The sequence below is a fragment of the Lycium ferocissimum genome, chromosome 2 (assembly GCF_029784015.1).
Source record: "Lycium ferocissimum isolate CSIRO_LF1 chromosome 2, AGI_CSIRO_Lferr_CH_V1, whole genome shotgun sequence".
In the NCBI taxonomy this organism is placed as follows: domain Eukaryota; kingdom Viridiplantae; phylum Streptophyta; class Magnoliopsida; order Solanales; family Solanaceae; genus Lycium; species Lycium ferocissimum.
Window position 1 is genome coordinate 38,486,411 of NC_081343.1, and position 13,263 is coordinate 38,499,673.

General features: G+C 36.1%; 1 protein-coding gene across 2 annotated transcripts; it reads left to right on the forward strand.

Moving 5' to 3' along the window:
* The first annotated feature begins 9,100 nt into the window (after window positions 1–9,100).
* Window positions 9,101–11,520, forward strand: LOC132048019 (protein PHLOEM PROTEIN 2-LIKE A10-like). 2 transcript variants are annotated; one of them, XM_059438969.1, is made up of 2 exons: window positions 9,101–10,782; window positions 10,858–11,520. In XM_059438969.1, the coding sequence occupies exons 1-2, from the start codon at window positions 10,407–10,409 to the stop codon at window positions 11,490–11,492; spliced, it is 1,011 nt and encodes a 336-aa protein (XP_059294952.1). In that variant the 5' UTR covers window positions 9,101–10,406; the 3' UTR covers window positions 11,493–11,520. The 2 variants fall into 2 exon arrangements, with proteins under 2 accessions (XP_059294952.1, XP_059294951.1); XM_059438968.1 differs by having other exon boundaries at window positions 9,101–11,520.
* Window positions 11,521–13,263: the final 1,743 nt, after the last annotated feature.

The window sequence follows — 13,263 nt, forward strand, 5'->3', positions numbered from 1 at the left end:
GAGGTAACTCACACCACCCCAACTTAGGCTTTTGGCCTCTTCTTTCACACATGTTTCACCCCAACTTAGGCTTTTGGCCTCTTTTTTTCGAGTCCGGAACAAAAATGGCTTAAAAAAAAAAAATTTGAACCAAAATACCCCAACAAAAAAAAAAGTTACCAATGTACCTTTAGCGCAAGCATTTTATCGCGCTAAAGCACTTAACCGTAACGGTCGTTAAGTGCTTTAGCGCAAAGAAAATACCGCGCTAAAGGAGTTTTCTAGGGTCTCCTATAACGCAAGCATTTTAATGCGTTATAGATAGATGGATTTTAGCTATAGCGCATTATTTTACTGCGCTATAGTAGTCCGCCATTTTCCATTTCACTCCTTTTTACGTAGTTTAGCCGTATATTAATCATGCTTTGATACTCCGAAACTTCAATATTTTATATAGAACCCTACTTATATTTGTACAATTAATAAGATAGGCTCAATACATAAAGAATACGCAATACTTTGGATTGTCGTTTTAGTGGTTCAAAAGTGCTCGAAGTCCTTTTTTGTTTGAAGACTTGTAGTCATTAGCTTTACGTTATTTATCTTTTAGGGTTTCGTCTTATTTTTAAATTAATGCTTAACTTTATTTCGAACGTGTCAGTTTTTTTTTTTTTTTTTTTTTTTTTTTTTTTTTATCAATTTAGGATGTGAAACTATAAACAATAATAAAAACTAAGATAATATATATAAATATGCAAAAAATATATAATATTTACGATAAATTGTATAACACTAATGTATATACACTATCGTGGATGGGTCCCACATGTAGTATGCCGGAGACTATCCCTAGGCCTAAGGCTCATGCCATCCCCACCGCCCTCGCCATCGTCTCCATCGTCCTTCTTCCTCTTAATAACCGGACGCTCCAAGTCATGATCATCTCCTCTTCCCCTAGCCCGTGGGCCCTTGACTAGAACGTGCTTCTTCTTGGGATCTGTTCCCGCTGGCACGCTCAGAACCTCAGGCTGAGCTAGGTCCGGAGACTCAACCACTTCCTCGTCCGGGAGTCGCCACCTGTGCGCCGAAGGATGAACCCGAAAAGTATATATTAATTAGTACCATTTCTTATTTATATTGAATACATTAACGTTATTTATTTAATCAAACCCGTGTGTCAACGGCGCCCGAGTAGGCTCCCCGAGATGGGTCCGTAGGCTCCTCGATGGGCGTGATGGTGAATATACGAGGTAGTCTTCCGGACGAGATGTCGTTCGAAGTCAAAGTAAAGGTTATAAAAATTAAATAAATATTTACCTTATATTGAATAAAAGTAGTTTTAAGTAAAAAACTTACATGCGCCTCGCAGTCTCATGAGAAGACACCCGCTCGCTCGGCAAGTCCGAGAATGTTCCCGAATGGGTCGCTCGTGGACCCGGCGTCGAATCCTAAAATATCAAAATAACGAAATAATAAGTAACATACATATTTAAAATAAGTACTTTAAATAATCAAATATATATATTAAATATTGACCTTATGTTGAATAAAAGAAATTTTAATAAAAAGCTTACCTGTGGCTCAGTGGTCATATGGGAAGACACCGCTGGCTCGACAGACCCATGAGAAAAAGCCTGAGTGGGTGGCTCTGGTGGACCCGCTGGCGCCGAATCCTAAAATATAAAATATTACTAAAGTAACATATATATATATATATATATATATATATATATATATATATATATATATATATTTAAATAAATAATTTAAATGAACAAATAAGCATTTTAAATACTAACCGGGATCAAAAACTCATCGAAGTCAAGAATACCGGGTCCCTCTAAATTCCTCACAGCCGCTCATCGCCTAATGAAGCGCGTAACGCCGCCCAATCAACGTTATCACGCTCCTCCATGTATGCATTCTGGCTCGGCTGTGATGACGACCCGGGTATCTCAAAGAAGCAAGAGTGCCGCGTAAACTAGGTGAGTCCCTGGTGAGCCGCCACCGCCCGGAACGGCCGCGGATGGACTAGACCGTGAACGCCCTCTCGGAATGGGATCGGCCTCATCCGCCTCATCTACCGATGGTGTCCTCCACCACCAGTCCTCTCGGCAAAGCACCGCGGCCTCTACGCGCACGGCGTGTCCCCAAAGACGGCGTCCTCTGCCGCTAGCACGGCCGCCTCCTCTCGGGAGCACCCGGTCCTCCTCCCGGCGCCGCTCGATAGTCGCCCTCCGAATAGGCTCCTCCATGCGCCTAATCTCGCCCGCCTCGCCGAATACCATCCTCCGATATCCGTACCATCTCCGCCGCAAGCCCCGCAAGCCGTGGTAAGGCATATGCTCTAACCCCAACACGCGTAAACGCCGTACGGCCACCACCGCATTTGTGTTCAAATTTAAAAAAAAAGTTATTTTTTAAAACGTAACATTCAATGCGATTAAATAAATCTAAATACGATAAACTTACCAATGCCTCGTACTGCCCGGCGAGTGCTGAGTATCCTACATCCCGTGGGGACGCAAAGCTGGGTTGCCGATCAATCGGCGTGTGATCTGATGATACCGCGCACATTTAATGCCGAATGGGAGTCAAATGGCCGACGACGCCTAAAGTGCCCAACCCGTTCTCCCAACGGTGGAGCCGAACATGCATGAAAGCCGAAAATCATCATCAACGGCCCGATCGTCCCGCCGGGTAGTGTCGGAGCTCATGACGGACGCGAGGGGGTATACTCGTGTATGCCCAAACGGCGTCGTAAGACACGCCGGCATGTGCTCCTCTATGATGTCCTGTGTGTATCAATGGACACCGCGACATCCAAACCCCCGACCCGCCCTACGTAAGGCCGACAAACCATCTAATATAGCAACGTACGGCGTCCATATAAATAGTCGCATAACATATACATACAAATCGTTGATCACCAAGTCGAAAAGATGTTTAATTAAATTATTAATGTAAATTTAAATTGTTTTACCGCATCGTCCGTCATGTGATCAAGCTGGTCCCGGAATGGTAGAATACTGTGGTGCATATCCACATCCCGATCAAAATCCGCTGTCCACCTCCTCGCATAAGGCATGTCAATGTCGAGGTGATGTTTAGGTATGGGCTGAAAAGGCAGCATCCTCTCCTATGCCCATAACTGTACAGCGATATTAGAAAATACGATTTTTAAGTCGTCTTTTCAAGAGTTTTGTCTATATTAAAGGAAGGCATACTTAAAATATTACCTGGAGAACAGCAAAAAATCCACACACATCTGTGACAACTCCAATAGACGCTCGGCAGCATCTGTAAATATACGCCAAAACCCCCCCCCCCCCAGCTGTAGTCTCCCAGGCGGTCCAGATGCTCCAAGAAAAACAAATAACGTAAGCTGACAAAGGCACCCGATGAATTCGGGAACAAGATGCCCCCGAATATAATAAGCAGATACAAACGAGCATGACGATCAACAGCGTCCTGCGGGGTGCCGTCATCAACCGGATCAAGACCCTCCAAAAAAGTGCAGAGTGCACTAATCCGAACCCGACTCTGTCCTGAAATCGGCCCCGGGCAACAGCACGAAGTGGGCGAGCCTAGTCAACTCGTCGCCCACGTCCGACCAGATGAGGCTCGTACCGAGTGTATAATGGCTCTCCATCTACTCGCAATCCAAATAGGACCTCCACATCCTGACGTGTAATCGTGGCCTCACCAGTGCGAAGATGGAAGGTATGTGTCTCTGGCCTCCACCGCTCAACCATGGCTGTGATGACCGCCCAATCATGCTGTACTCGACCAACGGACACGCAACGGTAGATGCCGCCCCGAAACAATATCTCCAAGACGCGAGGGTGTGGGGGGTGCTCGCGTAAAAGAGCCCAAGCTCTCTGCAGCCTACGGGGGCGGAGCCTAGTAGATATCCCTATAGTACCGACCCATAATAAGTCTGATCTATGATTGTCTTGTAAAGACAATACTGATCTATCAGAGGGTCCCGGGTGAACAGAGGCCCCCGCGTGAGCATTGGGCCCCGGGGGAACATCGGGCCCAGGGGAAACATTCGGATCCATGAAAGAGTCCGGTCTGTACAAAACTAAATTAGTCATTATTCTTGAAATGAAAGATAAATTATATTAACTAATTAATAATTTGTAGGGAATATGTGAATTATGTAGTATTATATCTTGTGAATAATTAACATGGATATGCAATAAATTTAATATGTGATAGTAAGGACACATATGTGATGGCAAAGACTTTTTGAGAATCATCTTAAGTTAATTAGTTTGAGAATCGAAATTCAAAGAAGAATATTTGTTTAGAACTCTATTTTGAATATGTGATATATTTTTAGTTGACCAAATAACCAACATAAAATACGATAAAATTAGACTAAAAGAGTATATTCGTCGACCACATATTTTTCTACATACTTTACATTTTTATCGTTAACTTATGTATTTATGAAAAGAAGTACTTTAACTATTCTTTTTTGGATAATTTTTTTTACATATATATATTCACTCTTTTAAAATTATATAGATAACAATTCATAATCATTTACAACTTATCTGGATGGTTGATTCAATGCTATTGTATTATATTATGTTGTTAATTTAAATACAATGTTTGTTTTGATTGTTACTTTTTTAGATAATCTTTACATTTTTATCGTTAACTTATGTATTTATGAAAAGAAGAACTTTAACTATTCTTTTTTAGATAATCTTTTTTTATTTAACATATATATATTCACGCTTTTAAAATTATATAGTTAACAATTCATAATCATTTACAACTTATCTGGATGGTTGTTACCTATTGTATTATTTTATGTTGTTAATTTAAATACAATGTTTGTTTTGATTGTTACTTTTTTAGATAATTTTTATGTAACGACGAAAGGTCCTATTTTATGTAACCATTGATTTGGTCCTATACAATATGACACAATACGAAAAATGTCAAAATAATACATAACAATCATCCAATCAAAGTGTTAACAACATAATAATTCATTACCAATCAATTTCTTTCAATTCATAAACAATATTTAACAACTAATAAATTCATAATTAATATTTAACAAAATAATAATTCATTAACAATTCATAAATAATTAACAAATTAACAACTCATAAACATATAACAAATTAACAATTCATAAACATTTAACAAATTAACAATTCATAAACATTTAACAAATATTGAATTAAACCAAAAAAAAAAAAAAAAATCGGAACAGTGGCAAAAGCCACTGCCCAGTCCGAAAAAGAACAAATTTTTTTTTTTTTTTTTTTTTGAAACATAGCAAGGATTAAATGTTAAGCATGCTTAGAATATAATGTATATAACAAAATAATAACAAAAATTCATAGTAAAAAACCTTAATCGAAGATTTTTTGTAGAGTTATTTAATCGAGTTCTACGCCGCTTTTCCCCAAAATTTGAACTTAGAATCTTGCTCCTTGACTTGAATATACCGAGAATCTAAACTTTCCGGACGAAATTTAATAGAAAGTGACGTTTTTGGAAGTGGGGCCACCTCTTTTTTCTCCGTCAATGGCGATTTTTTTTTTTTTTTTTAACCGACTGGAGGGGACCAGTGGTGGAACCCGATCGGTTTATGTTGAAGAGTATAACGTAGTATTTTACTGCGTTATAGGAGACCCTAGAAAACTCCTTTAGCGCAGTATTTTACTGCGCTAAAGCACTTAACGGTACCGTTACGGTTAAGTGCTTTAGCGCAGTAAAATACTGCGCTAAAGGTACATTGGTAACTTTTTTTTTGTTGGGGTATTTTGGTTCAAATTTTTTTTTTTTAAGCCATTTTTGTTCTGGACTCCTTTTTTTCTTATAGTGTCAAGGAGGGAACGGGTGCAAAGATGGAATTATTTCAAACAAGGATATGGGTTGGCTAGCAGCTAGTCAAGGAAAAGGTCAAAGGCTTAAATGGGAAGACCAGGGATCATATACATGAACGGGTAAGGCTTATAAGGCAAAGTAGCTTCAAATTTACACAAAGAAAGCCTAAGATTATCTCAACAACCAAACTATCCTTGGAATTCAAGCATGACAAATCGGCCAAGTTCTAGATTGCAAAAGTAGTGCATGAACAAATACTAACATCTCACACTCACAATGGCATAAGGATTGCTAAGCAAAGTGACTACCCAAGCAAACATTCATCACACACGATACTCCAATACTCAAGATGTCATAAAAAGAAGCATACATGTCAATTTACTAACACATTCCGAGTATATATAAGAATTTTAGGAGAGGGGTCATTTTTCAACAAACATACATATCAAACATGCCATGTCATAAGTTCATCAACCACTACCATCTAAGTCATAATTACTCTACTTTACCTAAATAACCTAAACACACCAGTTTCAATAGAAATAAAATCCCTCAGGAAAAAAACTCTAGCAAAGCAAAGTCGAGGGGGTCCTAAACACATATATACACATACAACAACTCCAGTAGCCCCACCCTCAACTAAAAAACTATATATTGTCCCTAGTGCATCAAAATAAGCATAAGTAAGGGTAAGGGGTACCTGAGGCACACTAGGTGCTCTGATCATCTCGAGATCGTGTTGTCTTCACGCCGTAGCCGCACATCGGGCCTCAATAGTAGCTGTCTCAAAGATTAGCAGAACAATGGGCTCAACCGGCATGATGGGTTGGCCGGGCAGCATGGACTCTACTGGTGGGTGTCTACCAGCCGGATCAGGATAACTGTCAAGCAGAGAGTTATGCACAACGACCTACAAAATCTCATCCTCCATTAAGCGCAACCTCCAAGTCACCTCTTCCAGATCCTCACCCGATGGATCCATGTCGTCCCACTTTCTTTTGCCCTTGTTCTGTAGTGTGGAGTCTGTTGACATCTAATTTTTTACCTCCCGTAATTTATTTTAAGTACTCGGAGTCCTTGGACAATAAATAAAATAAGTTATGCACCCTGAAGGGTCTAAATAATTTTTTATCTGGGATAATATTTTACCCCTTTAAATTGATGAAGAGATTTTCAGGATATTATGAATTGTTTGGAAATTAATTGAGGTTTTATGACATTTAGGGAATATTTTATTGGAATAATCAAAAGCAAAACAATTTTGAATAATTATTTACTTAATTAATTAAATCAAGGGAATCAAATTAATGAGTGATTTATTCTATTTATTGTCCAAGGTACTTTGAGTAATTAAAATAATTGACCATTTCACCCCTCAAACTCTGATTTTATGTGTTTGCATAGTTGTTTAATTAATAAGTTATCTCGATAATTAATTTGGTAAATTATTGGGGCCATGTCTGCAAAATGATTTTTAACAAGTCGTGTTTTAAATTAATTGAGTCCTAATGGGCTAATAATGTTTTTTTTTTTTTTTTTTTTTTTTTTAGGACATTTATCCTCGACCCTCCATACATATATATAAGTATATATATCAAAGGCCCATCATTTTTTTTTAAAGGGACCAGGCCCAGTCCATAATGGACCAGACCCGGTCCATTAAACATTGTAATTTCAACGTTTAGGATAGTCTAAGTTTACGGATATAGTTTACGTTTTGTACTACATCCTCGTAGGATGCAGAAACAAAATTAGATATCCAAGGTTAAAAATTTTGTGATAACTACCCAAGCGCGCGATATTTTCTGTTTATTGCTTTTCCAAAATGGTCAAGCTAATTTAGAAAACTGTTAAGGAGAAAGAATCCTCCAATTACATCAATCAACTACTTCCTCTAAGAGTTTATATGACACTATTTTCTTATTAATCTGTTAAAAAATATTTTTATATTCAAAAACAGTTAAATTTAATTTTTTTATTTCACCCATAATGTTCTAGCTTTTACAGTCATACAAACTTTATGACATATTTAAGACCATAGGTCTTACAAGTCTTATAGTCTTAGACGAATACAATATTTGAAGTTTTGAGTTCTGTTTTCTAGCCATCGAACACATAGTTTGACTGAGTACGAAGATGAGAAATATTTTTTAAAAATTATAATTTAAATAAGTCAAACACCTGTGTGGCTGTAAGATTTTGAAATTTGTGATCTTACATATGCCAAAAACTTATTTTTAAGGATAAAATAAGAAGTTAAAGCTAAATATTTTTCAAAGTTTAAAAGTTATTATTTTTCTTAAGACGAACTAAAAAGAAAATACAGCACGCGAAGGGAGTACAATTCATATAATGTCTTAATCAACGAATAATTACGACCCAACACCCTCCATTCATCTAATTTGCGAAATATGACCCCATTCTTATCTCCATGCCCCGTACCCCATCATGGCCTTTTCATTACCCGTTAAATCCTATCCCATTTTTCCAAATAAGTTAAACTCCCTCTCCACGTTCTACTTAACCCTCCTCCCATGTTTTTTTCTTCACACCAAGTCCTTTCCATCCAATCCATGAAATTTTGCTGCTTAAATAATCTTCAGTTCTTCATCTTCTTTGTCTTCTTTAATTCTTCTCTCTCTCTCTATTCTCTTCATTTGTTGTCGGAGCTCATATGATGTTTGGCGATTGAAGCAATAATTTTTTCAGATCTCGAAATGGAGATTCTGTACATCTTCGTAAGAAGCTATACTAAGGAGGACTGAAGCTATTAGAAGAAACCCTTCAATATAGTGCTGCTAGATGAGATTGAAAAGGCTCATTCCGACACATTCAATACTCTCCTTTAGTTGTTTGAAGATGGTCACATACAAACTAGGCTAATTTTAAATATACCACTACATCGTTTATACAGTTATAATTTGTTTATACATGGTTATACAACATTTTGTGATACATTGTATAATGTGTGTGTGTGTATATATACATTGCATTAATATTATCGCGTTTGTGTGTTTATTAAAAATTTGTTAAAAAAAGTAGTATCCAAAATAAAAATGAAAAGATCAGGATTTGAGCGAAGAGCATGCAAAGGTGTTACAGAAGGGTGACCTAGTGGGTAGAAAGAGTGAAGAATTAAGAAGAAGAGTAGACGTTTGGACATTCGATAAGTCTTATGACTAAGCAGCGTGTAAGTTTCTCAAAGAAAATGTCGGCGACAATGAGTAAGAAAACGTAGCCCTAATGTAGGCATATAGAGTTCGTTTGGTTTAGCTAGTTCAACGTTGCTAATAAGTACAGTTACTAAAGTTGATTTAATAAATAAGCGATTATGTATCTGCTAATATCTGTTAAAAATTGATAATAAACGGTTGAAGTATTTGGTAATAACTAATAAGTGTTGATAAACATTTTCTTATGTTAAAGGAAGTACAGATTAATTTATGAATTAACTTTTAGCTTAAAATTGATTAGATGATATTATTTATAATAAATTTATTAAGTATTATTTTATTCAACAATAAATATTACATCCACATTTTTCATTACAAACACAATACAACGAAAAATAGATAATTGAGTTCATATTTGGATATAAACATCCAGTAATAGAAGTTTGAACGCTGCAAAATAGTAACTAGGTTTCCAAAGAGATGAAGAAAGTTGATTAACAAAACAAAGAATTTTCCAACTCAAGTCAATCCGATGAATTATGACTGTGAAGAGGTTTCTATTGCTCTTGATTAGGGCAGACAGATGTTGCTGAGAGAGGAGTCCTAAAAAGATGACGAGGTGAAGTCAAGGCTAGGTGTTTTAAGTAGTTCGGAGATTATAAGTACTCATATTAAGGTTAATATAATAAAAAAAATTATTAAATTAAAAATGCTTGTTAGCTGAAAATTTAAAAATGGAAGGTGATTAATTATGATTTTTAAATGATTTTAGCTTATAAATATTTGACGTATTTATAAACCGTGTAGATAAATCAAAAGATATTTACTTATAAATTAATTTGACCAATTTTAAATTTAGTTAAATAGGAAGAAAAAAACGAAATACTAGTAGTTAATAAAGAATAAAGTAAACGGAGCCCCAGATTAGCCATAAAGTTGGTGACACAACAACTCAACAAGGAGTACATAACCGTCGTTTCGTCCCGTATCTATCCACTTAACTCAATTTTCTTGCATTCACAGTTAGTAGTAAATTGAAAAACTAAATTCTACATCCATATCCATATCAATCAATTTATCCATTTGCTCTACCCCGCAAAAAAAAAAGATATCCAATGCTTAAATCTAGAAGACCCCGCCTACCCTACATATAACCTGCAAGCGGAAACAGATTGAAGAAGGTTCAGAGACCCCACCAGTTGTCCTAATCTAAGTCGTCCTTATCATAAGATTCATAGTACATGCATAAGTTCTACTGGATCAGCTTCTTTCTTCTATGACCCCAAAAAAGAAAAAGAAAAAAAAAAAAACTTTTCTCATTCTTCTACATTAAGTAAGTCCTACTGATCTTCTGAGTAGTGGTACAAAATAAGTGTATTTAGTGGTATTCTTGGTATGTTGAATTATTTGGATATGAAACAAATAAAAAAGGCTTTGGGATATACTCAAAAAAACAAGAGCTTTCTTGTTGCTATGGGAGCTCTTGGTGTCACTGGTTTTGGTGCATATAAAGCTTATTACTCACCTTCTATGGTAAGAAAGAGGAAAAGGTTGTTGAAGCTTTTTGGTTCAGTTGTTTCTTTAGCTGAAATGGTGTCTGATTCTGCTGATACAATTGGGATTTTCTCTAAAGACTTAAAGAAGTTTATACTATCAAATTCTGATCAAATTCCTAGAAGTTTGAGGCAAATTTCCAAGATTCCTAAGTCAGATGAGTACTCAGAGTCTATTGTTAAGGTCACTAGCGCTTTGACAATTGGAATTCTCAAAGGTTATCATCAAGAAACAGAGAGAATGGACTCTACTTTGTTTGACCAAGTCTTAAATAAGCTCTTTTCTGATGCAGGGTGTGGTTTTGCTTCGGTAATTATGGGAAGTTTTGTAAGGAATTTGGTGTTGGCTTTTTATTCTGTTAAACAAAGTTCAGATTTTGAGTACTATTCTGATGATCTTTTCCTGGATAAGTGTAGAGAATTGATTGGAAATTGTGTACAAGTATTTGTGAGCACTGCTGTTACTGTTTATCTTGACAAAACAATGCATATCAATACCTACAATGAAATATTTTCTGGGTTGACAAATCCCAAGAATGAAGCTAAAATGAGAGAAATGCTAGTGATCATATGTAATGGTGCAACAGAAACTTTTGTCAAAACTTCTCATCAAATTTTGACAAGTACAGAGATAGATTCATCTGATCTTTCTGTATCTACTGCTTTAACAGTGCCAAGTAATAAGAGGTTTGTTCTTGATTTGACTGGGAGGGTTATTTTTGAGTCTGTTAGGTCTTTTCTGGAGTTTCTGATGGAAAAGTTGTGCGAGTGGTTGAGAAGATATGTTGAATTTATCAATGAGGAAGTTGTTGATAGGAGTGTTGAAGCTTATAGGTGTGTGAGTGGCAAGTCCTCTGTTGTTGTTAGCTTATGCCTTAGTTTGTGTGTAGACATATTGAATGGTCCTTGGATTTTGGTTCTGACTTAAGTTTATCAATATGACTACAATATTTCAACAAGAGGTTCTTGGGTGGTAAAACTCTTTTGCATATTTACTCTGTATGTCTTGTTTGATTGTAGTTGACTTCATCTGTTTCAATGTGAATGAATTTAGCAGGCTATGTTGTATCTCAAGTCTCTAGTCTCTGCTCTTTAGTTATTTGATTTCTCATCATGCTGACCCTTTCTTTGCTACCTTACTGTTACAGTAAGCACATGTTCCGTTTAACTTTAATTTCTCAATCATTATAACATCAACTGCAGTTAGTTGATAACGACAGTTATGTGCTGGAAGTACTTGTGAGGGGATTTGTTGCATATGACCTAGTGCTAACTCTTTAGTAATAAACTGAAGGATCGAAATTGAAACGAAAGAATAGCTTATGACTAAGTTATTCATGCCCTCCTCCTAAAGGTGATTCTAGATTTTAAGTCAGCAGGCGTAGAGGGCAGGGGTAAACGTAGTGACTTGGGATTGTAACATAATTAAATAGTTTTGGCGTGAATCTTGTGTATACTTTTATCCTTTTTAATATAAGTTATACAGTATTTTTATTTTTTTTAAGTTTATTTCCAAAAGAATAACACACTTTTTTATATTTCAATATAATTTAAATGTAACGTTTTATCCTCAAAAAGATAAATTATTGTCACACAAATGTATAAGTGTTATTTTAGACAATAAATTTCAAACTCTTTCTTTTTTCTTCAACATCGTATTCAATCCAACATCCTACACAAAGTAGGATAGTGAGTATATGTCGAGAAATTTACTAAATAAGTATAAATGATAGAGTTTGAACCAATAATCAAAAGGGTTGTGATAGAATTTCGATCTAGACTCATAATATTTAAATTCTAGATTCACCTCTAGAACCATAGTGCAAGTTACGGTTTGGCAGAACCCAGTAATTTGGGCTCAAATTCTGTATTTGCATATGTACAAATTGTTGGAAATGTCAACAATATTAATCAGTAAAACGAATAACGGGATATAATCAACTTATCGGATCACCGCTGCGTGTGGCAAGTCACTGCCTTGAAAGCGATTTCAGACTGACTAGGGTACAAATCGTTTAGACCGATCGCTCCCCAAGGCTCGACAACACTTTCAAAAATTTGCACTAGGGGCTGGAAGTCTGGAGTTTGTACAAACTGAATTGCCCAAAAAACTGAAAGTCTGGAGTTTGTACAAACTGAATTGCCCAAAAATTGGAAGGAAAAAAAGAACTTTCAAGAAAGAAGAGATGATTTTTCTGTGTTGCAATTCACCAAGAAGGTCGATTAATATAGGTTGAAAATATGAAGGGGTCAAAGAGGGTTAATGAGTTAGTAACTCAACCATTAAAAAGAACTTAATGAGCCATTACCATGGCTATTCAAATCAACATTAAATTAGCCTTTAAATGAGAATTGAATATGAAGGGGCTAATTTATTTATTCTTTGCATTACACAAGGTTATTTCCAGCACAAATAATTTATTCAAAACCCAATAAATAAAATGAATTATAATTTAAAACCCAATAACTAAAAAATAGATCATAGTTGAGACTCAAGAGTGAACGACTAAACTTCTTTCACGGCAGCAGTCGGCAGGGATGAAGCAGGGCCGGATATACCACGTTCAAAGCAGTTTTATGGGACATTACTTCATCAAAATTTGTAAATATAAATATAAAAAATGACACCGCTTATTATTAAAGTGGCTTACTCGTTCCTTTTATTTTACAAATATTGACATTACTTATTGAAAATCTCG